Source organism: Leguminivora glycinivorella, chromosome 6, assembly GCF_023078275.1.
Source record: "Leguminivora glycinivorella isolate SPB_JAAS2020 chromosome 6, LegGlyc_1.1, whole genome shotgun sequence".
Taxonomy (NCBI): domain Eukaryota; kingdom Metazoa; phylum Arthropoda; class Insecta; order Lepidoptera; family Tortricidae; genus Leguminivora; species Leguminivora glycinivorella.
The window spans coordinates 4,959,329-4,985,832 of NC_062976.1; the positions used below are offsets into that span (position 1 = coordinate 4,959,329).

The window sequence follows — 26,504 nt, forward strand, 5'->3', positions numbered from 1 at the left end:
TTTATCGCCCACTGCTGAGCATAGGCCTCTCTTCTAGTACGCCACTTGTCCCGGTCCTGAGCTAGTCTCATCCAGTTGTGACCCGCAACCTTGCGGATGTCGTCCACCCAACGAGCTAACGGATGCCAAGCGCTTCTTACGTCTGTAAGCGGCCACCATTCCGTTAACATTTTAGTCCACCTACCATCACTCTGCCTAGCAACATGTCCCGCCCAACTCCATTTTAGTTTGGTAATGACGAAACCAACGTCTTGCACCTTGGTGCGACGACGGATCTCGACATTCCTTACCCGATCTCGAATCTTGATACCGAGCATGCAATTAATTAGAGATGTATAAGGTCTCTCAATGTCGAATACACATAATATCAAAAAAAGTCTAAAATTACGAGGTGCTTTTCATTGATTTAGTTAAAATATTCTTATTCCTCAAAACACGTGACCGCTCATAATGTACATATAAAGCGTGCGTGTTCCGATATTTGTGAACACCTTGCCCGCTCCGATGTATCAGATAGCGACTGAACAACGTTTATAGAATGCAAGTATGGAAATAAGGCTGAGTGCATTTGCGACAAAAAGGATCGAGGAGAATGCAGTTGTATGCAGTAATTGAAAAGGGAGGGTAATACATAAAGGCAGTGGAGAGTTGTATGCATCTCGTTATGACCTATATTTTAACCCTCGACGCAAAAACGACGTAGTGTTATAAGTGTGACGTGTCTGTCTGTTTGTGTGTGTGTCTGTATGTGGCACCGTAGCTCCCGAACGGATGAACCGATTTAGATTTAGTTATTTTTTGTTTGAAAGCTGGGGCCCTATTCGAACCGTTATCTAACTGTCAAGTGGTATCATTTCAAAATCAACTGTGGATAATGGTCGCATGTGAGATCGGATCGCAAGTTGGTTTTGAGCCAACCAAAACGTATTAATTGAAAAAAAATATGAATCTAAAATCAACTTTATCTTAGTACAATAGGGCTTATAGTTTTTTACATTAAGCAAAACGGTACATGATTCATGTGTCCTTTTTACCGTTGACAGCTTTTGGTACATGTGGATTTGGTCGCTAGACTTTTTTGTCTATGGAAACGCTGTGCACGATGCGGTGGCGAGTAGCGGAACTAAACATGTCATTTACCGGCTATCAAAAAGAGGTTACACTGGTGATGGTCGATAAAGACTATTATTAAACGAATTTTAGCAGCACTGAAGCTTTATTGACAAGCGTTATTTTTGTGAAACCGACATCTACACGTCACATAATGCTAGCTCCACACATTATGAAATAAACGCCACAAATTATAGGAGGTATATACACGTCACCCAATCTCAAGTTGCTTCTAAACCACGCTTACGGATCAAGTCGTAAGTACATTCACACATTTTACAAAATACTTAAATTGAATTTTTTTTCTCCTACAGAGCCGCCATTCATAGAGTCTGACCGGAAAGTGAAGAGTCGTGAAATGTATGGGGTCTAATACATTCCACGACTCACGACTCCTCACTTTCTGTACAGACACTAGTATACAAGGGGTTTGCATTGAAATTCAATGAGGAGGCACACTCGAAGCTTGTGACAGATGGCGCCACCTTATAAGTCCATTGCACAGACAAAGAATTTAATACGTGAGAGTGAGAAGAAGATATATTTTCTCTCTCTCACACATATGAACGACAATGACATGCCCATTATTACACTTACGTACAGGCGCCGCCTAAAATGTCAGTGCCCGGCGGGATAACATGTCAGTGTGTCTCCTCATTCACATTGACAAAATAGCTTGAACATGTTAAATCCATTAAACTGCAATTGAAATTCCTATCTTTTTTGTGCCAATGTTTTCATTTCAATGACATACAAACACAACTATTAAATATGTGTTTGTATTGTTTATATTTATCAAGAATAAATGATTTGTATTATGATAATAATAATGATTTGTATAAGGCGGAAATTAGTTTTTTACCTCACCCACACAAAAAGGGACTTTGTTTTTTTTCTACGAGGGAGCAAACTGACAATTTTCCGTTCGAGAACTTTGTTGTCAGTACAGAATATTAACGCAACGAGTTTGCATACCTTTAAATGTCTGTCACATAATTAATAATTTACATCTTGGGCGTTAACATTTCAATACCTACTATTATCGAAATCCCTCGCTACGCTTAAAATTCAATGTGATTGCCATGCCCACAATATTGCTGCCGATATACAAATACAGTTGTATTTTTATAGCACCCTAAAGAAAAGGATGCATATAGTTTTCTTTGTTCTTGTTTACTGACACACTTGTTTGACAAAGTATAGTACGCACTTACCTACAAAAATATTGACAAAAATGTGCAAACTCTTTGTTGCGTTAGTATTTTACACTGGCAAATTAATTCTACAACACAAAATATTGTACCTATGGTAACACCACATTTGGAGATACTTTTGCATTCGATCGTAAATATAATAGAATATGCCCAATAAAACAACTGAACAAGCTTCGTTAAACTTTATTTGATGTCTTAAATGTTTGTGTCACAGAACACATTTGTACATTTATTTAGTCGCATACATCTGTATACTCCACAACTATTGTTACTATTGCTATTTACAACAGGGGAAGACAATTATATAACTCCGTATAGACAGATAGGAAGAAAACGGCCAAACTCAGAACTATAAAGAAAAAGGTACGGTGGCTTAGATGGCTTTACACCTTTGGGGGTGCTCGGCTAGATGGCGCCAATATTAGTATTTTACACTTTAACTCATATCAAGCTAAGAATATGGGTCAAATTTTCAAAACTGTGGTTCAAAAGTTTTAAGCCTGTGTCGAGAGATAGCAGTATAGGCACTGTGATTACACATTTTACTTTGACAGTAACTCTTCTTCAGCTAGTAGATATTCCGTGCCACGACCGCATTATTTACCGCATGTATGATTTGAAGAACCACTGCAATTATTACAAAGGGGGAACCTAAGGGCACAGTACAAGAAAGAGCTCTATCTACAGTATGGCCACACCCAGCAATAAACTCTGAACTAATGTAGATACTTACTACAATTTAAATACACGTGACTATCAAATTAAACAAATATCGTGACTATTATTTTGAAAAATCTTATCTCACACTGATACTTAATATTGAAACGCAGTGCCTCTACATGGACTTCATACATAGTTACTATATTCTTCTTTTTATTGACAGAAAAACAAAGTGATGCTCTCCAGCAATGTATTTAAATACAAAATGCAAATACTTTGGTTTTTTACCTATTTCAAATAAAAATACAAAATAGTTTTAGAAAAAGGTATTTGAAATACAAAATGCAAAATAGGTATCTTCAAAATACCTTTATTCAAATAAAATACTTTATTGACATAAGGTAAAGCTTTTATTCTAAAGATGTGTTTAAAACACAGAATCACCAGAGAGCCCAGAAACCTGGCTCTATAGAATTAGCACGTTAAAAAGTGAAGCCAAAAATTGGCTGTCTCCATGTCTTTTACCTAATATTATAAAAATCTAATGAAAGAGTTATTAGGGGAAGGTTGCTATCATTGGACCACTTCGCTGCTCTATATATATAGTCGGTGGCAAAGTTCCTTTTACCTTCGTGCCTCGATACCCTCGCTCGCAACGCTCAAGATTCCACTTTTTGAACCACTCGCTACGCTCGCGGTCCAATATTGAAATCTTTCCCTTGCTCAGGTATCAATATTGGCACGTCCAGTTAAACAACTACTTTGCCCCCTTGTAAAACAAATAACTATTATTTTTTCAAACTCGGTAAACGTAACAGTCAAGACGCTAGCTTTTTTGAGAAATTAATCGTATTTAATCTAAAGAACCTTCCCTTAAAGTTAACGGAATTCAAAAAAGTAAGTAAGTAAACACTTTATTGTACAAGAAAAGAATACAACACATATAATTTAAAATAGAAACAGGGTGTATAGTTTGCTAACTGGACACCACCCGACTAGTCGGGGCAGAGGTAGACCAAAAAAAACGAGGCAAGATGACCTCGACGTATTTTGCTGCGGCTAGCCGAAGCAGGCGGCAAAACGTGATGGGTGGCGGAAGAAAAGAGAGGCCTTTGCAGTGGGTCACAAATATAGGCTAGGAAAAAAAATTGTTTGCTCTTGCCTGGGGGTTTTTATCTAGCACGAAGTCGAAACTCCAAAACCATGCAGAGTGCGTTTTTTAATAATTTTTAAGAAAAACAAACCGTCGCCTTTTGGGTTCTGGTGAAAGCTACTTGCGAATGTTGGATTATGTAGAAATGTGTAAGTATTTTTTAAAACTGCTTTTACCTAATGCTTTAATTATTAGATGGCAACACAAATGAATATACGTATAACGTTAAGGTTTGAGGAGTTTCCTCAATTCCTCATGAATCCGATTATATTATAAGAAATCGAAGCTTGACAAACATTGACTTCAAAACATATGCTTAACAAACATAACTAAATAAATGTCACTGTTCTGAACTTAAATGCATGTTTTTCTTACAAAAATACCAAAGTCACTATGAGTGTGCCGTTCAGGTTTGAGGAGTTTGGTTCTGGCCATCATCAGCAGTTCCACTGCACCAAATGTCACTGTTCTGGACGAAAGTGCATGCTGTTCTTATAAAAATACCAAAGTCACTATAAGCGTGCCGTTCAGATTTGAGGAGTTCGGTTCTGACCATCATCAGAAATTCCACTGCACCAAATGTCACTGTTCTGGACGAAAGTGCATGCTGTTCTTATAAAAATGGCAAAGTCACTATAAGCGTGCCGTTCAGATTTGAGGAGTTTGGTTCTGGCCATCATCAGCAGTTCCACTGCACCAAATGTCAGTGTTCTGGACGAAAGTGCATGCTGTTCTTATAAAAATACCAAAGTCACTATAAGCGTGCCGTTCAGATTTGAGGAGTTCGGTTCTGACCATCATCAGAAATTCCACTGCACCAAATGTCACTGTTCTGGACGAAAGTGCATGCTGTTCGTATAAAAATACCAAAGTCACTATAAGCGTGCCGTTCAGATTTGAAGAGTTCCGTTCTGGCCATCATCAGCAGTTCCACTGCACCAAATGTCACTGTTCCGTACCTAAATGCATGCTGTTCCTTTAAAAACACAAAAATCACCATATGTATGCCTTTCAGATTTGAGGAGTTCCTTCGATTTCTCCAGGATCCCATCATCAGAACTGGGTTCTGAGAAAAATGGGACCAATCTGTATGCATATACATTCAATCAAAAAAAAAATTTTCAAAATCGGTCCAGTAACGACGGAGATATCGAGGAACAAACATAAAAAAAAAAAAAAACATACAGACGACTTGATAACCGTCCTTCTTGAGATATGAGGCGACGGTTAAAAATGTAAAAAAAGTACCTACAATTTTTTTTTCATGAATATGTACACTACTGTACTGTAAACACCACAATCAGAAAAGGTATCCGGGGGTGGCACATGAGGAGCCCACGACGGTCCTGGTCAGTTCCATGTCGCTAACAGGTCCGGGTTCTCCATTTTAGTAGTAGCAAGGTGCTCCGCATTCCTGTAATAATGGTGATATAGTCAATGAACATTAATTAACAGTTATTTGTTATGCTAGGGGGCAAAGTTGTATTTTAACGCTGAGTGTGGAATTGAAAAATGAGCAAGTGAAAGGATTCTATAGTTGAACCACGAGCGAAGTGAGTGGTTCGAGAATAGAACTTTAAACTTGCGTGTTTTTTTAAAACACGAGAAGTAAAATACATTTGCACCCGAGTGTAACACAAAACTTTTCCCCTCACTATAGCGAGGAAACTACAACGCAAAAAATGCGTTTATCACTGCTTCCAGTAGTTCCACAGGTGGTAAATCATCTTTATTACTAGATTCACCTACATTTATCAATTTTAAAGCAGTTAATTTGACTTTATTCAAGGTCAAATTACTTTACCCACTAGTGGATAAAATGCGTTTTTACCCGCTGGTATTAAAGGACAAAACACGTGTTTCCGAGCTAGTGAGGGGGAAAATGTTTTTTCATCGCACTCTATTGCTATTTTGCACTTAATACATGCCAAGTTGCGCTTTCGCTTTCTCCCAGACCGGACTGTAGCTCCGGTTAAAAAGCCGTAATATAAGTAGTTCTCGAGATATTAAGTTATGTGACAGACGGACGGACACACAAGACGGACGGAACGGCACCATAAAGGTTCCTTTTGTACCTTTTTGGTACGGAACCCTAAAAAACCGCCGCTTTTGGAGTTCTGGTGAAAGGTACTTACGAATGTTGAATAGGCTACTTGCCTCCTAGTCAAATCAGCTTCCCTTTAAGAACTGTCAAAACGAATTTTAACGTTTTAATCGAATTGAGTGGCGTCACGTTCAACTCATTTACTTTATATATTTCTACCTGACGAATTAAATAGAATTTGTATTTAAAAATAACTTCTATCCATGTTTTCCTTATATTTATCTGATGCTTTATTTCGTGCATGGTATTAAATAATTTATTTTAAGTACAGTCAAGTTCCATGTTGTGTAGAAATCTGTATTTTTTTAAAACTGCTTTCAATGTCTGGTTATTTGATGGAAATACAAATGAATACATCAATAACGTATACCTACCGTTAAGGTTTAAGGAGTTCCCTCAATTCGTCATGAATCCAATATCCGACTACCTATAAGAAATCGAGTTTGACAAAATTTGAGTTAAAAACTCAATATGCTTAGCAAACAAAGATCCTTTTGTGTCGTCTTTGAGAAGTTTCGTTCTGATCATCATAAGCAGTTCCACTGCACCAACCCCAAACTCAAGTAATTTTGGAGAAAATAGGCTGTGACAGACGGACAGACAGGCGCACGAGTGATCCTATGAGGGTTCCGTTTTTCCTTTTTGAGGTACGGAATCCTAAAACCAAAGTCATAATAAGTGTCTCGTTCAAATTTGAGTAGTTCCGTTCTGATCATCATCAGCAGTTCCACTGCACTAAATGTCACTGTTCGGTACGGTCGACTACAAAGAGATGTATCCATTTCTCACCTTATTACGATGCAAGAAGCTGAAAAAGTGTATACATCTCTTTGTAGTCGACCGTACGTAAACGCATGCTGTTCTTATAATAACACAAAAACCAATATATGTATACCTGAATAAATTAAAGTTATGGTCTTTGGGAGCCTGGGGTCTGCTTTGACAATCAATCCCAAGATTTGGCGTAGGCACTAGTTTAACGAAAGCGACTTCCATCTGACCTTCCAACCCGATGGGTAATTAGGGCTTTATTAGGATTACCCGGTTTCCTCACGATGCTGTCCTTCAGCGAAAAGCTACTGGCAAATATCAAATGACATTTCGCACATAAATTCCAAAAACCTCATTAGTGCGATCCGGGGTTCGAACCCGCGAGCTCTAACGCGACCACTGTTCTGAACGTAAATGCATACTGTTCTTATAATAATACTAAATTAAGTCACTATAAGTGTGTCGTCCAGATTTGAGGAGTTCCTTTATGACCATCATCAGCAGTTCCACTGCACCAAATGTCACTGTTATGAATGTACTTAAATTAAAGCTATTCTCATATAAATACCAAATTCATTGTAAGTGTGCCGTGCAGATTTGAGGAGTTCCATTCTGATCCATTTCCATCATCATCAGTTCCATTGCACTGAGTTCCACTGTTCTGAACATAAATGCATGCTGTTCTTATAAAAATACCAAAGTCACTATGAGTGTGCCTTTCAGACTTGAGGAGTTCCGTTCTGACCATCATCAGCAGTTCCACTGCACCAAATGTCACTGTTCCGTACGTATATGCATGCTGTTCTTATAAAAACACAAAAATCACCACATGTATGCCTTCAAGATTCGAGGAGTTGCCTTGATTTCTCCAGGATCCCATCATCAGAACTGGGTTTTGATAAAAATAGGACTAATCTCAAATCTGTATACATATATACATTCAATCAAAAAAAAAAAATGAAATCGGTCCTGTAACAACGGAGAAATCGACAACATAAAGAAACCGGTCAAGTGCGAGTCGGACTGGCCCACTGAGTAGTATCCGTACAAACTTACAAAAGTTAAAATAATCTCATGTATCTCATATATGTACCTATAACTTTAAAGATTTGACTATAATTACCTATAGGTATCGGTGAATTCGCTAACTAATTTGCGCGACCTGTTTAGTATGTTAGTTTTTCAGGGATAATTATTTCTTAATGTTAACTCATTTGCATAGTTTAATCTTAATTTAGAAGAGATTTTTTTTACATATAATCTCGTATTCATTTGTAGTTCGATCTGTTCGATAAAATCCGCAAGGGTGGTTAAATTGAATTTTAAATCTGATTAGTTTTTAAAACCGAAATAAATTACACATATGAAAGAAAAAGTGACCAAGGCCTCCAGTGCCTGAGGCTGGAATCGAACCAACGTACCCTGCAATCGCGGCAGATGCCTATTTCCGCTCGGCCACCCAGGTCACAGATGCTGAGGTCGAAATTATCTCTCATATGAGTAATCTATACAAGGACTCGCAGCGCCCTCTGACCATCCCTAGAACCTTCCTTCCTTGACAGATTTGAGGCGGCGGTTAAAAATAGTTTTGATATGTACAATTTGAGCTTTTTCATACGATACCCCACTTGACGTAGTAGCTTGACATGATTTACAGTTTGCCATTAGAAGTTAAAAATGTTCATACCTGTTCCAAATTTCAAATCGATAGCAAAATTACCTAGTTCTCGAGATATTTAGAAATATGACAGACAGACAGACATACGGACAGAGTGGGACCATAAAGGTTCCTTTTGTACCTTTTTGGTACGGAACCCTAAAACCAAAAAAAATACAGACGAATTGAGAACCCCCTTCCTTGAGATTTAGAATAGAATAGAATAGAATAGAATAGAATAGAATAGAATATTTTTATTCGAAAGCACACAGATAATAAACAATTTTACACTGACATAAAATAGTAATAAAGTGCCACGAAATGGCTTCACCTCAGCATATTGCTGGCGACTTCCAGCGCTGGTCTTCCGGTGAGACCATTAAGTGAGAAAAATCACGGAAGGTAACATAACATACAAAAGAAGAAACAAAAGGAACAAAAAAAGCATAATTTAAAAATAAAAAACATGACAAGAATAAAAACATGGCTAGACGGACTTTATGTTTTGATAGCGACCGAACCTGAATCAGTCCGGTCGGATATAGCGTGGCGTGACATTAAACGCTCGTGTACTAGCGCCAACGGACGTTACATGAACTAAAGATGACAATTGACACAAGACAACAGATTTAACAACGTGACGTGATAATGAGGATGGATTACAAAACTGTACCAAATATAAACTAATTGAACAACTATCTTAATAAGGTTTGCAAGTTGTCGATTCCATTCCCAGGCCGATGGAACATAAACATTGTGGTGAGTATTAACTACAGGCAACTCGTGTCAAGTGCGCAGGTTTCTTGGTTAACACGTTCACTGCGTTACGGGGGTTTTTGAACCCCGTACGCTGTCATCACTCAGTGCGGGTGAGAAAAATCGTGTTCACTCCGCTGGTGCGGGAGCTGTATTTTGGTCATTTTTACAACTACGAAAATGACAAATATACATTTGGATTTCTGTTCAAAAGTATTATTTATTGATATATTAATTATATACGGGGTCTCAGGAACCCCGTACCGACCAGGGGACAAAAATTACCTTCTAGTGCGATACGGGTCTCCGTGAACCCCGTAAAAGAATTTGCTGGCCCGTACGGGGTTGTGGGCACAGTATCGCTAGTGCAGTGCTTACTGAAATACTTGTTATCGGCAAATTAAAAATGAATCGCTCGAACCACACGTTAGAACTACTTTATTCCAAAAACAAAGGTTATCCCACACAGTAAACGTCAAAATCACCACAAATTGACATCTAATTGCAGGCAGGTAATTAAATATATGTTTTTAATACCTAAAAACGGTGGTGGTTTATTTATCTTTGTTACTTAATTATATTAACTACTTTCACAAAAATACAAGAGTGCGAAGTATCATATTTTCGATGTGTAATGTTTTTATTAATATAGCACATACACATCGATTTTTTTATTTCCCATCACTACTAATTTATCGACCTTAATACATTACATGCGTTACGGGGTGTACTAAGCCCCGTATTTTTTCAATTTTAGTGCGATACGGGGATAAAATAACCCCGTATTTTCTTTTCTATATAATTTTGTGAGTTTTTATCGTATCCACGTGCGGGGATAATGAGACTTAGGAAATTTCATACTCTTACAGTTAGTCGAAAAAAATATTGGAAAATCTAATATTTCAGGAACTTACAGCACTTTTAACAGACTTAGGCGTACGGGGCACTTTTATACCCGTAACGCACTACGATGTAAACTATTACGGGGCGGATTGGGCCTCGTAACGCACTAGATTTTGGGTTAAGGTTTTGGCTTGCCGCAGCGAACGTGTTAAGTTGGTGATCGAACAAATACTGTTTAAGCTTTAATTTGGAGCGGCGGTAAAGTTAAAGAAAAACATGAACCCTAATAATTATATAACCTCCTTTATTTTCGATAAAAAAAGTCTGTTAAAAAAGGGACATAACTCTTTTCAACTAATCAGTTCAGTATTTTTTTATGAATTCAAGCTTTTATTTTTATAAATTTAACCATTAAATGCATGACCTTGACAAAGATTAATTCAAATTTGTATTTTGACATGCTGTCATTACAGTCAAAAATAGATGATGCATATATACATCGCTGTGCATTAAAGGGTTAAGTCGTTTTTCCTCTATTGTTGGCATTGTAGATACACAGATATTTTCAATTTTGTTAAACTTATTACCTGGCTCTCAGATTCTCCGCTCATTGTAGCTGCTTCTGTGAACGTCGGCGATTCTTGACGTTTGGGTTCCGACGCGCCTTCATCATTAAATCTGCAATAATAATGATCACGAATAAATCAGAAGTTTCCAACCATTGGCGTGTGCAAAGGGCTTGGCACTTGGCAGTAATAGTTATTTGTTATACAAGGGGGCAAAGTTGTATTTGAACGTCGAATGTGGAATTGAAAAACTAGCAATTGAAAGGATACCTGCGTTTCACGATAAAATATCAAGAGCCAACACCATGACAGCTCCTCGAAACAATCACTAGTCCTTGTTCCAGGAAGCCCAGGAGATCCGAAAATTGGTCCTGGACAAATCGGCCTTGGTCCGATGAAGAATCACTGTAACATAAAAAATAAATTTACAAGTTAATTAGTGTTAATTTACAAGAGAAAATGCTTGAGTTGCTAAAAAATCCCTCAACTCTTCATGGATTCCAACATCAGAACAGCGCAGGTTTCGACATGTCACAAAAGAACGCCACCTCAATAAGTCAATACGTAGGCAACAGAACCCTAGGCGTTACGGGGCCCGAATAGAAGGGGCAAACTAAGAAAGAGGTAGCGCAATATCATTTTTAGGGTTCCGTACCAAAAAGGTACAACAGGAACCCTTATGGTGCGACTCTGTCCGTCTGTCTGTCCGTCTGTCACATTCCTAAATATCTCGAGAACTACTAATGCTATCAACTTGAAATTTGGAATAGTTGTGAACATTGTGAACCTCTACAAATAGAACATATAATTTTTTTTAATTTATTAATTTTAATTATAGAACATGGCCAAAATGAAAGGGGGGCAAACTGTAAATTTCAAGTTACTAGGTCAAGTGGGGTATCGTTAGAAAGAGCTCAAATTGAACGTAAATAAACTATTTTTTTAAAAATTTTTGTTGTGGAAAAAAAAAGAATTTTGAAGGAAAATGTAAAAAAAAATACCGTTCCCCCCCCCTTATCTTTATTTAATTTATTAATTTTAATTGTAGAACATGGCCAAAATGAAAGGGGGGCAAACTGTAAATTTCAAGTTACTAGGTCAAGTGGGGTATCGTTAGAAAGAGCTCAAATTGAACGTAAATAAACTATTTTTTAAAAAATTTTGTTGTGGAAAAAAAAAAGAATTTTGAAGGAAAATGTAAAAAAAAATACCGTTCCCCCCCCTTATCTCCGAAGTTTACCAACGAAAAATTATGAAAATTTTAGGAAACATTTGTTTTATGCTAAATATTACAGGAAAAATATAATCGTGTTTGTATCTTGAAAACCTTTTTTTTAATTCACAAAAAACTTTTCAGATTTTTACTTTTAATTTACCCACCTTTGCGGATGTATATAGTACTTCAAATTAATACGAGATGTTACGTAAATCAAATTCTTTCCAATAAAGTAAAAATTGTTTAAATCGGTTAACATTATAAAGAATAATCCCTGAAAAACCAACATACTAATATGGTCGCGCAAATTAGTTAGCGAATTCACCGAGAGATGGCGCTATACACAATAATGCTCATTAGTACCTATACTTTTGTCTTCTAGTCAAGTCGTTAGAGGTATGTGAAAACGTGAGATTATTTTAACTGGGGAGTTTGAAAGTTTGTACGGAACCCTCGGTGGGCGATTCCGACTCGCACTTGACCGGTTTTTTTAAATTTGTTTTAGAATAACGTCACTTTTATTCGAAAACTTTTTTACAAACCTATTTAAGTGTAGAGAAAAAAGTTTTGTACCGAACCGAACTTATCCAACGACTATAAGGTAACGGGCCCAATCATGGACAGTTTAAGATGAAATTTTGCCTATTTTCGATATTTCACTGAAACATGTAAAAATTCTACCGCTAAACGTGTTAAAACTTGAATGTCTTATCTTTCTTTTACATTTCCAGCGCATTGCAGAATAGATACTCCTATTGGTTTCTTCATAATTAACAAATTAAAGCAAGGTGCTTTTTCTCCAATCATGGACGGCAGTTCTCCAGTAATGGATCCCCCATTATGAACGGTGAAATAAGTTTAAAAATTTACATTTAAAGCAAACTAATACTCAATGAGACAATTTTATATACCCCAAATAAAATTAGTTTGGGTTATTTTAACATAGGATTGTTTCTTGTAAATTTTGGTTTTTGTAAATTGTTCCTTGTCCACGGAACGGAGGTACGCAGTTTTCCGGGTCCAGTTATGGACACTCGCAAAATAACACAATTTCTTTATATCTTTGGAGTAACAAACTAGTATGTTTTATACCTTATCTCATGGTTAATACAGTAAGTAAAACTCATTCAAGTTTACACCGAGTATTATTTTTTTTATTAATTTATACACGAACTCTACTCTCTTAGCAACCTTATTTAATGAGAATTTTTACTAATATTTTTTTTCAGTAAACTGATGACTTTTATCTAGCCGCCAAATCCTTCAGAAATAACCGAATTAAATGAAACGTCAAAATTAAGCAGCTCTATTACTCTTGTTTATGGTACAATGCCGTCAATTTTTAGGAACTAATTTCAAATTATTATTTTTAAGGATTTGTCCATAATGGTATCACCGTCCATTATGGGGTATTTTACATTATACCAAGAACCATTTAATACAGGACCAGCAGAGTCCATACTAAATACCGTACCCCAGCTGGCAGCCGTCAATCTATGTCGCTAGATGTCACTAAGAGTGTCATTTGAATAAAAATGTCGTTATTTAACACGTTCACTGCGGAGCCGGATTTTGTGAACTCGCTCTCAGTGCGTTACAACCCATGAGAGTCCTGTATTGAGCTTTCTCTCTGTGCGGTACAAGTCAATTACAGCTTGTAAGGAGGGTTTCATATTTTACCTAAAATACCTTTACCAGATACACATTTATTAAATTTTATTGAAACAATATTTAGTCTAATAACTAATCTACACAATACTGTCTTCGCCGAAGTTGATGACTGTTCGTTTAGATTTTATAGACGAATTAATTAACAGGTCAAAATTGACTTGTGCCGCACAGCCAGAACGGGCACAGGTAAAAATGTCGATGATTTAGTAGTGATGAGGAAAATAAACGAACTAATATATCGATCCAATTCTTACTTTCTTTACCTTTAATGTAACCAGATTTTTATATACAACCAAAACTTTTAACTTTGCTCTTAACATTATTTAAAAAACGATTTTTAGAAATTTTAGTAAATATTTTGCATCAAGCAATTTGAACTTTTTACAATATATTTTTACGTAATAATATTTAGCAAAGTTCCCCGTCACCACACGGGGAACTCTATTATTAAAAAGTTTAAAATCTTTTATGTGCCAAGCTCCAATATTCTTGCCTGACATATCTTCCAAAATATAAACTAGAGGTTTTGAATGTGCAAAATCCATGAAGAATAGAAATAAAGGAGCAACCTCTTTAAGTATCAGAAGTGCACATATAAAAGAAAAGATAGGTGGCGCTGCAATCGCAGGTGCATAAGGGTTTGACAATCTCTTTGCCTTCTCGGTAGTGAGTGACCCCGCCTACGGAGCAAGGGGTCCCGGGTTCAAATCCTGGTGAGACCTTTATTATTTTTTTCTACTAATATTTTTCTTGAATTATTTTATTTTTTTAATGTCCAAAAATATTTTTTTGTTTTGTTACAACTTTTTTAAATTTCATTTGCAAGACTTACAACATTACTGAAGAATCCTAAGATGGGGCAAACAATGTAAAAGGGCTTAAGTTAACATTTGTATGAATAAAACAATAAATAAACACAAATAAAATACACAAAAAGAAAATAAATGTATAAAAAAAAAAAAACAGAAAGATCGCTGTCAGAATTGAACCCGAGAACATCTGCGTACGAAGCCAGCGCACTACCACGGGACTACGTCTTGACTTGCTCAGTCTGACGAAATTAGCCTAGAGAAAAGAACGTCTAATGTCATCTCACATCGCTGATCATTGAGCGAGACATGCGCTCCAAGCGGAGATATTTGTAACTGCAATTATAAAGGCTCAGCCGGTCATTTTTGCGACTGTTCTACTTCGACAGACTTTCCTCCTTATCTCTAGTCTCCCTGGCAAAATCTTATTGGTAGTTGTCACAAAAACCTACTTTTTCCATAAAGCCTGGCTTCCACATATGCGGAATCGAGCGGCGTCGAGTCGAGTTTTCATCTTATACATTTGAATGCTATTCGACGCATCATGAGAAATGCAAAATACGAAAGTATAGCTATTAGTAAACTACGTAATAATTTATGGCAGAAGGTCCTTTAAGAGGGGGTCGTACGAAATCCTCGAAAAGTGCATTCGGCGTTTAACAAATGCTGCTCACATTTCTAAATTAAATGAAATAAAATAAATGTAGTTATTATCTTAAAGAGTGTGTCTACAACTTTTGACTATTCACAATCTCCAATTATTAACGGTGTAATAACTAAATCCACACAAAGTTGACCTAAAATGAGAAAAACGTATGTCGCCGTTTAGTAAACTTTGTTAAAAAAATTCAATACTTTAGTTATAACATTAAGTGATTCTAAAAGCCAGATAAATGGACTACAGGTTTTGAGGTTTTTTATATTTTTCCTCTCAAAGGCAACAAAGAAATTTTACCTTAAATTTAAACTATCGTAAAATTTCCATACATTCGCCATTGCTGTCAGAATTCTCCTTTCGATTAGACGCCCTGAGCGGCTCATCGGAGGCAGACGTGTCGCCGGTCGCTCCGCGTTGACGTTTAAATTTGACAAATATTTTGACAGAAAATAGTGTACGTACACGAAAAACCATACCAGTGTAAAACTGTGCTCAAAATAAATAGGGTAAATCAATAATGTCAGGTGGAGATCCAATCTCATTTAAAGTTTAAAGGTGCATGGCTTGTGCATAAAAAATAAATAAAAATATATCACATTATTAAAGAAAATAACGAACACAACCGAATGAGTATAAATGATTTCATTCTAGTTTGGTTAAATTGAAAAAAGTTTCATGTTTTCTTTTACTCATCGGAATACATTTTCATTACGCTGGTATTAACAGTACGTCATTTTAAAAATATATATGACAGCACCTACGTCAAATTTTGTCAACCAAACTTCACAGGTTGTATGTAAACAATTACAATTTAATTTATTCATACATATATTCAGATACTTATTAATTGATTCTTACTTAGAAAAGAAAAAAGGGGAATGCGAGCTTCTAGTTCAAATTTAATTGTATATATAAAAAAATGTCTCAATTTCATTAAAGATTTACTCTGTGCATACCACGAACACGTAACCGTAAGTTGAAAACAATAATAATTATAAAGTACCAGCGGACCGCAAGGCGGTATGGGAGAGCAAGCAGCTACACGGGCGGTTCTACAAGGCCCTCACGGGACCCGATGTAGACCTGCTCGCATCGGTGAACTGGTTACGATTCGGGGACCTCTTCGGAGAAACCGAGGGTTTTGCCTGTGCAATTGCCGACGAAGTTATGATGACGAACAACTACCGGAAATATATCCTGAAGGACGGTACGGTCGACATTTGTCGGGCATGCCGCCGTCCCGGAGAGTCACTCAGGCATATCATCTCCGGTTGTTCTCATCTAGCTAACGGTGAGTACTTGCACAGGCATAATCTCGTAGCCAGGATCATTCACCAGCAGCTTGCTCTTCAATACGGTCTTGTGGACCGCGAAGTACCGTACTACAAGTACAAGTACATACCTGCGCCAGTTCTCGAAAATGGTCGTGCCACGCTCTATTGGGATCGATCTATTATCACTGACAGGACTATTGTAGCCAATAAGCCTGACATTGTCATAATAGATCGATCGCAACGCCGGGCCGTGCTCGTCGACATCACCATCCCCCATGATGAGAATCTCGTGAAAGCCGAGAAGGACAAGTCCAGTAAGTACCTAGACTTGGCTTACGAGATAACCGCCATGTGGGATGTTGATTCGACGATCATTGTCCCGATAGTCGTTTCAGCGAACGGTCTCATAGCGAAGAGTCTCGACCAACATCTAGAGAGACTCTCGCTAGGTGGTTGGATCAAGGGTCAGATGCAGAAGGCGGTGATCTTGGACACGGCGCGGATAGTCCGACGGTTCCTCTCTCTGCAGCCCTAACCACCGGCAGCTTGGGCCCTGCCCCGCTGCTGGCGGCACCCTAGGTTAGGTTTTTTATAATGTGTTTATATATTTTGTATTGTTTTGTAAGTGGTTTTGTATTTTACTTTTATAATCATATTATAAAATAGCCTAGCCTGAGATTTAAAATGAATAAAGAGAATTATAAAGTACCTAAATATATATTTAGAAAGTTAACGCTCGTTTTGAATGGCACTTCTCCACTCAACTAGACTAGACCAAATATTCATGGAACAGTCACCAGCATATATGACTATGAACGGCCGTGCAAAAATATCTAATTTTCTATAGGGGACCATAAGTATATGACGACATATTCCCGGCGTAAATTTGTGATGCTCCGTGACCGGCAAAAACATCGTCTCTCTTTCTAGCGTCTCGCGAGCGTAGCGTCGGGCCAACTGTATGGAAAAAGACGCCGCGTAGGCGCGGCTTAGCCATACAGTTGGCCCGACGCTACGATTGCTAGACGGCAGATGTGGGGAGTGTCCTTATCCGCAGAAATATCTGATCGGGTAGCTTAAAAATATTTGATTCCTTATAAATAAAAATCTAAATTACACTCTCACTCGCATAAATATCTATCCATTGTTAAAGCAAATATATATCTTACGGGCTAGAAATCATTAATATGTAATTAAAGTGCAATAACAAACCCTACCTTAGTTGCCTTAGAGCGGTAAATTGTATGAGGTGATTTGACATCAGACTCACGAAACACGTGCAGTATTGTCAGTGCATATGTCTGTCTCATCTGTTGTTAAACTATGACAAGTAAACTTATTACAAATCTGATATCAGAAGCCTTTTTACAAGCTTTTATTCAACTTGCCTTGTTAGTATATCTTAGTTTGGGCCAAAACGTAGAAGCTAAATTTGACCCGCTTTCCGATTTGCGATTGAGCTGAAATTTTGCACACTTATGTAAATCACGTGACAATGCAATATTCTGGTATCATGGAGGTGATCTGATGATGGAGCAGAAAGGTGGTCAGAGGAACTCTGTTATGAAACGTCGTATCCCCATTGAGTAAGGGGTATTTAGAAACATCTCGGAGAGCAATAGATGATTTTTGAAAGAAAGGTACAGTCGGCTAAGGTAAAGCCTGTGCCAAAAATGATTTTTTTGCAAAAAAACTTATTATAAATTGGGAGGTGAATTTTTATATTATCTCTACATATCTTTAAGAAGAAAAACCGGCCAAGAGCGCATCGGACCACGGTCAGTGTAGGGTTCCGTTCCGTAGTTTCCGACATTTTACATATTGACAATTTAATAAATACCGTAATTTGGGGTGAATAGGGTTCCCGGGGTATATAATGCTATTATATTTAAATAATATATTTTATGATTTATGTAAATAATATATTTACAGACATGAAAATGTCTGTCAAAGTAGGCATTCAAATTTATTGGATTTTTTACTCATTTTAACTTCATTTTTGTGTGAAATTTTGCTAAGAATTTGTTCATTATCCTTTTGAATATAGTGTATACCTACACTTCTAAAGTTTATGTTTAACAGAAAATCATAAGACATATTTTCGTTTTTATAATGGTTTTCATGAAGAAAGCGATGCAACTGTGTTGGGGAACTTTTACGGGATGAACAAATATCCGCGGCCTGAGGGGTGAATAGGATCAATAATGGGGGGAAACGGGTCGCAAAGGGGGTGAATAGGTTTACGAAGGGGGTGATTAGGGTCGGAAGAGGGGTGAATTGGGATGTGTAGTCAATGGTTGTCAAATTGTATAAAAGATATATAACTTACCTAAAGTGATGTTTTTATGAATGACCTCTCTGTATATGGACGCAATTTATACGTCAATGTATTGCTTCGTACTTAGACTAGATACAATTAAATTAACATTTAGAAATGTTAATCACACTTCTGTCAACCACAAGTCAACGTTTCTACTTAAGTCCACAAAAATCACCCATGGTTGCTATAATATAAACGGATTACTTTAAAATAAAAATCATAAGTATGAAACTATACATTTAGGGAAGAAATAAAATTATTTTATTGAATAATTTTTGATTTGTTATTTTCTAGTTTATATAAATTCTCAATTCGCTCAAAGGTTGGAAGAGATCCCTTATAGGTATAAGTTCGCCTTTGTACACCATAACTACATATACTGTATTTTTATGTCCTAACTTGTCTTATGTACAATAAAGTGTTCACATACATACAAACATAAATTGAAATAGATATCATACACGAAAGAAAAAACGACAAGGCCCACTGGTGGCCGAGCCGGGAATCGAACCCGGGTCTTCAGCTTACGCAGCTAACGTCATTACCACTAGGCCACCCGCCCGCCGTGTGGTACCCGACGAAATTTCTCTAGTGTATGTTATCTCTGATAGGCACATTTTGACCACCTCGTATATGAATCTTTAAGGCCCTTTTGCACCAACCACTTAACTCAGGGTTAGTGGGCTGTCAACTGTCAAATTCCATGTAAAATGGTGGGTTAACCCTCAGGTTAACCCTCCATATTCGTTGGTGCAAGTGGCACTTAGAGGATTAGGGTATAGCGAGAGAGATGGCGGGTCAGATTCCCGGCTCAGCCACCAGGAGGCCTTGTCGTTCTTACTTTCGTGCGTGATATCTATTTCAATGCATAAGTATGAAAACGGTTATGACTTTATTTTCAAGTAAGTAATTTTTGCTGATAAACTTTTTTTTCGGCATTCAATTTTGTAAGGTATGCTCCCAGCCGAAGATCAGCGCTGATGAAGAGGCACCAAAGAAAACACGTCCGTTCCATACAAGATTTATTAGCAGAGAGCGAAAATATAACCTACCCACAATCAATCGGCGCCTAATTACTAAACTACCCACATTTGTCACAAAATTATTTCAAAAATACTTAAGTCATTATCAGTTTGCCGTTAATATTTGTGGGATATTAAATTGGACCAGGAGTGATATTTAAAAAAAAACTATACATTTATAACCTTTTGAATTTTGGAATTCGGTTAAAAAATCCGGCCAAATGAGAATCTATTTTCGCACAATTGTAAAACTAAATTATCTTTACTAGTTACCTCCAAAATACTAAATGAAATGACATCTATTGCGACTTAAGTAGTTTGCATAAATTAGTAACCCAATTCACCTAGAGATGGCGCTGTACTTTGGGCTACTTAGTACATCGTTTTCTGAAGATTTTGGATTCATGGGGTCGGAACGGGTATGAACTAACTTAATTTGTGGTGAATAGGGCCAAAACCGACTTTTGAACGTCGATAGCAGTTTTTTTATATGTGCCATGTTAATTTTTTACACAAAAAATCTTCCAGCGGTGTGAACTTCGGGTTGTCTTTGAAAATATGTCGTTTTATTTAGTAATTTTCGCTCACTCTAACGTTGGGGTGAATAGGGTCGGGAAGGGGGTGAATAGAGAAAAGTGCTAGGGTTGATTTTTTTGGATTACGAACAAAACCTGACCTGTCACGAGCATATTATATTTATTTTATCAAAAAATAAGGAACTAATATGTTATGAGTAGTCGGTAATGTATTAATAAAATAAATTTATCGAAATCTAGATATATGATAACCCTAAACCAACCTTTATAGTTATATGGTGCTCTGACGCAGTGAACAAGTAAGTATGGTCGTGGGCAGTGCGGATAACGTGTCAAAATATAAGCATAGTTTGTTGCTATTTTTCATGTTTAAATAACTTCTTAACTAACGTAGTGGGTATTAAAGTAAAAGGTTCTCAGTGAATATTAGCTTGCCAGACATGTGTTTAGCTATACCATTGTATTGAGTGTTGTATCATAAAGTCAAACTAGGCATTTATTACTAATTATTTACTATGTGGGGTGTCTTTGATCACTTGCATGGGGTAACATTGACCATAATGACACATAGTTGATTATTGTCTGGTTATGTCACGGTACTTGTTGAGACTGATAATTTGATCTCTTCTTGTGATAAATATTGAAACAATTGCAAATAAAGGTGGTTTTTCGAAGATGGTAATTTTTATTTTTAATCAAAGTAACCCCAAAATAGCGTTAAAGAGTTGTAATATTTGACTCTGCGAACCGTTTTTTATCTTTTCTTGAGATAAAATACTTTTGTAAGGGATTACATTCGATTACCATTAAAAAAATACATAGGGTATCAAAGTAACCCCAATGTCAGTTTAAGTTTGATAACATCGTTTTTTTTTGCGTACATTATTTTGTTACCTTTCTAGATTTTTAGCAGGAGAAGACTAAAAAAGTTGATGGTCCCATTTTTTCTTTCTTTGTTACGTTACATTGACCAATTATGGAATTGATACTTCTCTAACTTCTACATTTAATGGGTAAAAATACCCATTAAAAATACCCATTAAATGTAGAAGCTAGAGAAGTTTAAATTCCCAAATTGGTCAATGTAACCCCAGTTTACGGCAGACACCGTGAACCTTTTCTAATAATTCTCTTTTTATTTGAAAGAAAAATCGTTACGATACTAAAATATGCAATCTGAGATAAAAATGCTTTTCATATAGTTACAAACTTAGTTCAGAATTTTTTTCTGTAAAACTTTTATAAATTGTTCTACCTATCAAGTTCAAAATAATTTTCCTAGAAAGTCTTAATGAAGTTCTGCTTTTGAGATTTTTTCATATTTGAGAAAACAGCCCTTATTGCCTGAAATACGGCGACATTGATATTTGCTTTTTCGTATTTTGATGGTATTTTGACTGCACTGTTGTATTTTTTGCCATGCTAATTTGAACCTTATCTCTGAGCGATGTTTTTTAATTTTCAGTCACGTCACAGATATTTATGACATAACATCTAGGTATTTAGCCATTTAAAAGAAACTACAAGTGGCTTTACAGACGTGGCGACTGCAAGTGGTACAGGGCCTAAGCCATAATTTAAAATTATATTGTGATTTTTATATGTATTTGTGTTTTATTTAATGCTAAGTATGAGTTTCAACATTTTCAACTCAAGAAACTGAAATTAAGAGAAGAGACTAGGAAATTGGGTAAGATCAAGAGTCTGATGCAGATAGCGATGGCGGTATTGGATATGATAAGATATGCGTCGATATTCCCTGTCTTCCTTTGGGTCTCTGACTTGACTGCTGCTAGCTGTACTCTATTCATTAGGTTTTTATTTTATACACATGCTTTATTTTTGTATAAACTAAATGATAAAAAACCTAACGACCAAAAAGAAAAAAGAAAATATCTGATAGTCTTTAATACAACCCGCATATACGTAATGCACAGCTCAGGCCTCTGAAGACCTGCAGGGCAATCATGGTCGCGCGATAAATGATAAAGCATCGGGCCGTCCCTATCGCACTTACAAATAAAGCGATAGGGCTGATGTTTTATCATTTAGCACGCGACCATAATTGTTTGCCTGGAGGTATCGGCCTTCACACACGTCTTTGAAAAATGTTTGCGGGGATAGGCGGGCTGACGATTTTTAATCTAAGTATAGAAAAGTAACGCAAAATGAAGTGCAAAGTAATTTGAAATACACCTAGGTAAACAATCAACTGAGTAAGGAACGTTATCTACATATTTAGGTAAATTAAAGTCACATGAGACATGGACAGAGAAGGAAAGCTAGATGACGCGTATTTTTTCTCTGTCTTCTTGTATGCTACCTTTTTTACAGTTTTAATTTCTCAAAGGAGGTCAGTAGTTGACTACAAACTCAAAATAACACTCTTGAAAAAAATTAAGGGTCACTGACCTTTCACAGTAAATTGAGGTAGTGTGAGTGAAGGGTGTTTGTGTGTGTAATGGGGTAATTTGACAGATTCTGAAAATTCTCCCTGCTCTACCCCCTCTTAAGTATTAGGGACTGAATAAATTAACCGACTTGGTATTACAGGGATCTCAACTCTTTTTTACGCCAGAAGAACTGTGTTGAAGGACCAGCGATTACGTAGTTCCTGACGAACTATTGTAATATAAAATAAAATAAAACGGAAAAATAAAATTATGGTAATTGATGCGTGCCGAACTTACTGCTGTTGTTTTCTCGACAGTTCAGCGGGCGGCCACCCTTTCGAATATTTACTTGGTTCACTCTTTCTTGTGTACACTCGCGAATCGTTATTTATTTAATTAATAATTATAACTTTATTCGTCGTTGCGGATATTTTTTCACATTGACATCGAATGTCTTTTAGTTTAGCAGATTGACGTATTTTCTTATATTTTTTAAGAAGGTCGGCAAAAAGGCGGGTGACACGACAAATAAAAACCGGCCAAGAGCGTGTCGGGCCACGCTCAGTGTAGGGTTCCGTAGTTTTTCGTATTTTTCTCAAAAACTACTGAGCCTATCAAGTTCAATACAATTTTCCTAGAAATTCTTTACAAAGTTCTACTTTGGTGATTTTTTTCATATTTTTTAAACATATGGTTCAAAAGTTAGAGGGGGGGGGGACGCACTTTTTTTTCCTTTAGGAGCGATTATTTCCGAAAATATTAATATTATCAAAAAACGATTTTAGTAAACCCTTATTCATTTTTAAATACCTATCCAACAATATATCACACGTTGGGGTTGGAATGAAAAAAAAATATCAGCCCCCACTTTACATGTAAGGGGGGTTCCCTAATAAAACATATTTTTCCATTTTTTATGTTTGCACTTTGTTGGCGTGATTTATATACATATTGGTACCAAATTTCAGCTTTCTAGTGCTTACGGTTACTGAGATTATCCGCGGACGGACGGACGGACGGACGGACGGACGGACGGACGGACGGACGGACGGACGGACGGACAGACAGACAGACATGGCGAAACTATAAGGGTTCCTATTCCTAGTTGACTACGGAACCCTAAAAATGAGGTTGAACCTATCATAAGGAAGAGCGAACGGGATGGACGATATGAATGATAATGAATGAAAAGGGCGCGAACAAACTGACTTGCGAAGACTTGGTGTTTTTACAAGTTTTGTTTTTGATGGGATACAGTATCTATTGTCTTAGTCCGTTTTTATCCGATCCGATATCGGATGTCGGAAGGATTTAAATGGAAAAACCGGCCAAGAGCGTGTCGGGCCACGCTCAGTGTAGGGTTCCGTAGTTTTCCGTATTTTTCTCAAAAACTACTGAACCTATCAAGTTCAAAATAATTTTCCTAGAAAGTCCTTATAAAGTTCTACTTTTGTGATTTTTTTCATATTTTTTAAACTTATGGTTCAAAAGTTAGAGGGGACGCACATTTTTTCCTTTAGGAGCGATTATTTCCGAAAATATTAACATTATCAAAAAATGATCTTAGTAAACCCGTATTCATTTTTAAATACCTGCCCAACAATATATCACACGTTAGGGTTGGAATGAAAAAAAATATCAAACCCCACTTTACATGTAGGGGGGGCAAACTAATAAAATATTTTTTCCAATTTTTATTTTTGCACTTTGCTGGCGTGATTGATATACATATTGGTACCAAATTTCAGCTTTCTAGTGCTAACGGTTACTAAGATTATCCGCGGACGGACGGACGGACGGACAGAAAGACATGGCGAAACTATAAGGGTTCCTAGTTGACTACGGAACCCTAAAAACAAGTAAATATATAGGTGAAATTATGTTTTTTTCAACTCCCGGGTTGCAAAACAATGCCATCTAGTTTTGAACCAAAAATTTAGCTTTTTTTTAGGGGTACGCTTTTTTGTATGGGCTATGTCAGTCCAGTATTAAATGGTTCTTGATTATACTAATATAATATAGCAATACCCATGACGAATTTGTGTCAAATGTCAGATTCCAAATTGAACATTAATTTTGAAATCAGCAGCCCCGAAACCTAATTTACGACACTCCCATGACGACACAAAAGTTAGGAAAAAATGGGTTCTGTAATGAAATTAATGATAATTATACTAATGGTTACCTTAACTATAAACTGAAATAGACTACTTACATAATTTGCTAACTGCCGGACAAGCGCTTGACGAGCAGCGCGACCCAGCTGCAGCTCTTTGTTTAGCCAACACCTGTCAGGAGCCATTGCCAAATAAATATCAGCATTCTGCTGACGGGCGTCAAACTCCGCCGCTAATCTCTGCTCCTGCTGCTGCTCCTGTTCTTCGTGTCGGTTCAGCGGAGGCAGTTCACAATTCGCTTTGTTAGCTATATTGTCAAGCACACAACACGTTTTAACGATCTTAGCTGCCGCTGCTGGCTTGTAGTGCAGTTTCTCCATTGACGACAAACACTACCAACTGATTTTTAGTCGCCCAAAACACCGCTCTATCGGCTCTATACAGTTGCGGGCTCGAACTTGTAAAGCGGTATAACGAGCTTCTGGAGATCCTACAGGTGCATCCAAAAGTCAGTGCATCCATCAGTAGTGTTTGCCTCTGTGGGTAAGCTGAATCACCTGAAAGAATATAAAAATGTATGGCTGTGATATATTGAAATATACAATTATGCTACGAGTGTTTTGACTAACAGTTCTTACTTAGAGTGATATTTAAATTGACTAAACAATAAATCACACGTGCACGGAAGAAGATATTACACAGAAGATACTATATTTCTTTTAGACATTTGTCAAATTTATGTCACGTTAGCTTTTTTTTAAATATAAAATTATCATATCTACGTTTTCATGATGGGTCTACACCGACGCAAATGCACGTCATTCTTGTTTATTTTAATAATGCCAACGCCATCTTGCGACGAGTAGAGGAACCAAGTTGTGCCGAAAAAAACTTGCAATTTACTCTTTGGTACGACAAAATCCCCGTCTAAGTGTCATAAACCAAACATGGCGGCCATACCCATCGACAAAAAAGTCTATATACTGTGCCATTCAGGAGAACGCATGCCTTGGTTCGTATTGTCAGGCCATGAGAGATTAAATTCGTGTAAAATTACGCAATTCATATCTTTGTAATGATATGATGATTCGAATTGCAATCTCATTCTGTCACTTTGACACAAGAGTAAAATCAAAGTAGAATCAATACTAGAGTCGTGACACGTTAGCAAAATGCAGACCAAAAGTGTGTACCAAAAGTATTGCCAGTATTACAAGTTTGACCCAAAAAAGGGAATTTAATCGTTTGCCGTGCTTAGGATTTCTACAAATAGGTGTTATTTGTGAATATTTTATCTTTTTGTTAGAAAGGCTCGGACGTATTGCGAAGTTTTGAGTCAAAGAGATTAATCAACTAACATATTTTTAAGCAATATTTTTTTTAAATATTTTTTGGTGTAGCTGGCACGACGACGACCGTCTATTAGCAAAATTTTCACGTTACTTGAAGTAAAATGTTTTACTTCAAGTAACAGTGAAAATGGAGATACGAGGTGATAAAAATGTCATATGTTATTTATTTCAAACATAGAAGTCCGTTCTTTTAAAATACTCAAAACTTAAAAAATACTCCATCAAAAATAAATGTTACAAAAATTTTATCCGGTACATTGCCTGAGCTCTAGTCCCAACCTAGTACCAATCCAGATGACAGC

General features: G+C 36.8%; 1 protein-coding gene across 2 annotated transcripts; it reads right to left on the reverse strand.

Annotated features, from left to right (window-relative positions):
• Positions 1–5,371: 5,371 nt before the first annotated feature.
• Positions 5,372–25,275, reverse strand: LOC125227581. 2 transcript variants are annotated; one of them, XR_007177201.1, is made up of 4 exons: positions 24,949–25,275; positions 11,105–11,239; positions 10,856–10,946; positions 5,372–5,551 (listed from the first exon to the last, which is right to left on the reverse strand). XR_007177201.1 is itself a non-coding variant. In XM_048131921.1 (2 exons), the coding sequence occupies exons 1-2, from the start codon at positions 25,228–25,230 to the stop codon at positions 5,525–5,527; spliced, it is 309 nt and encodes a 102-aa protein (XP_047987878.1). In that variant the 5' UTR covers positions 25,231–25,275; the 3' UTR covers positions 5,372–5,524. The 2 variants fall into 2 exon arrangements, 1 of the variants encoding a protein (XP_047987878.1); XM_048131921.1 differs by lacking the exons at positions 10,856–10,946; positions 11,105–11,239.
• Positions 25,276–26,504: the final 1,229 nt, after the last annotated feature.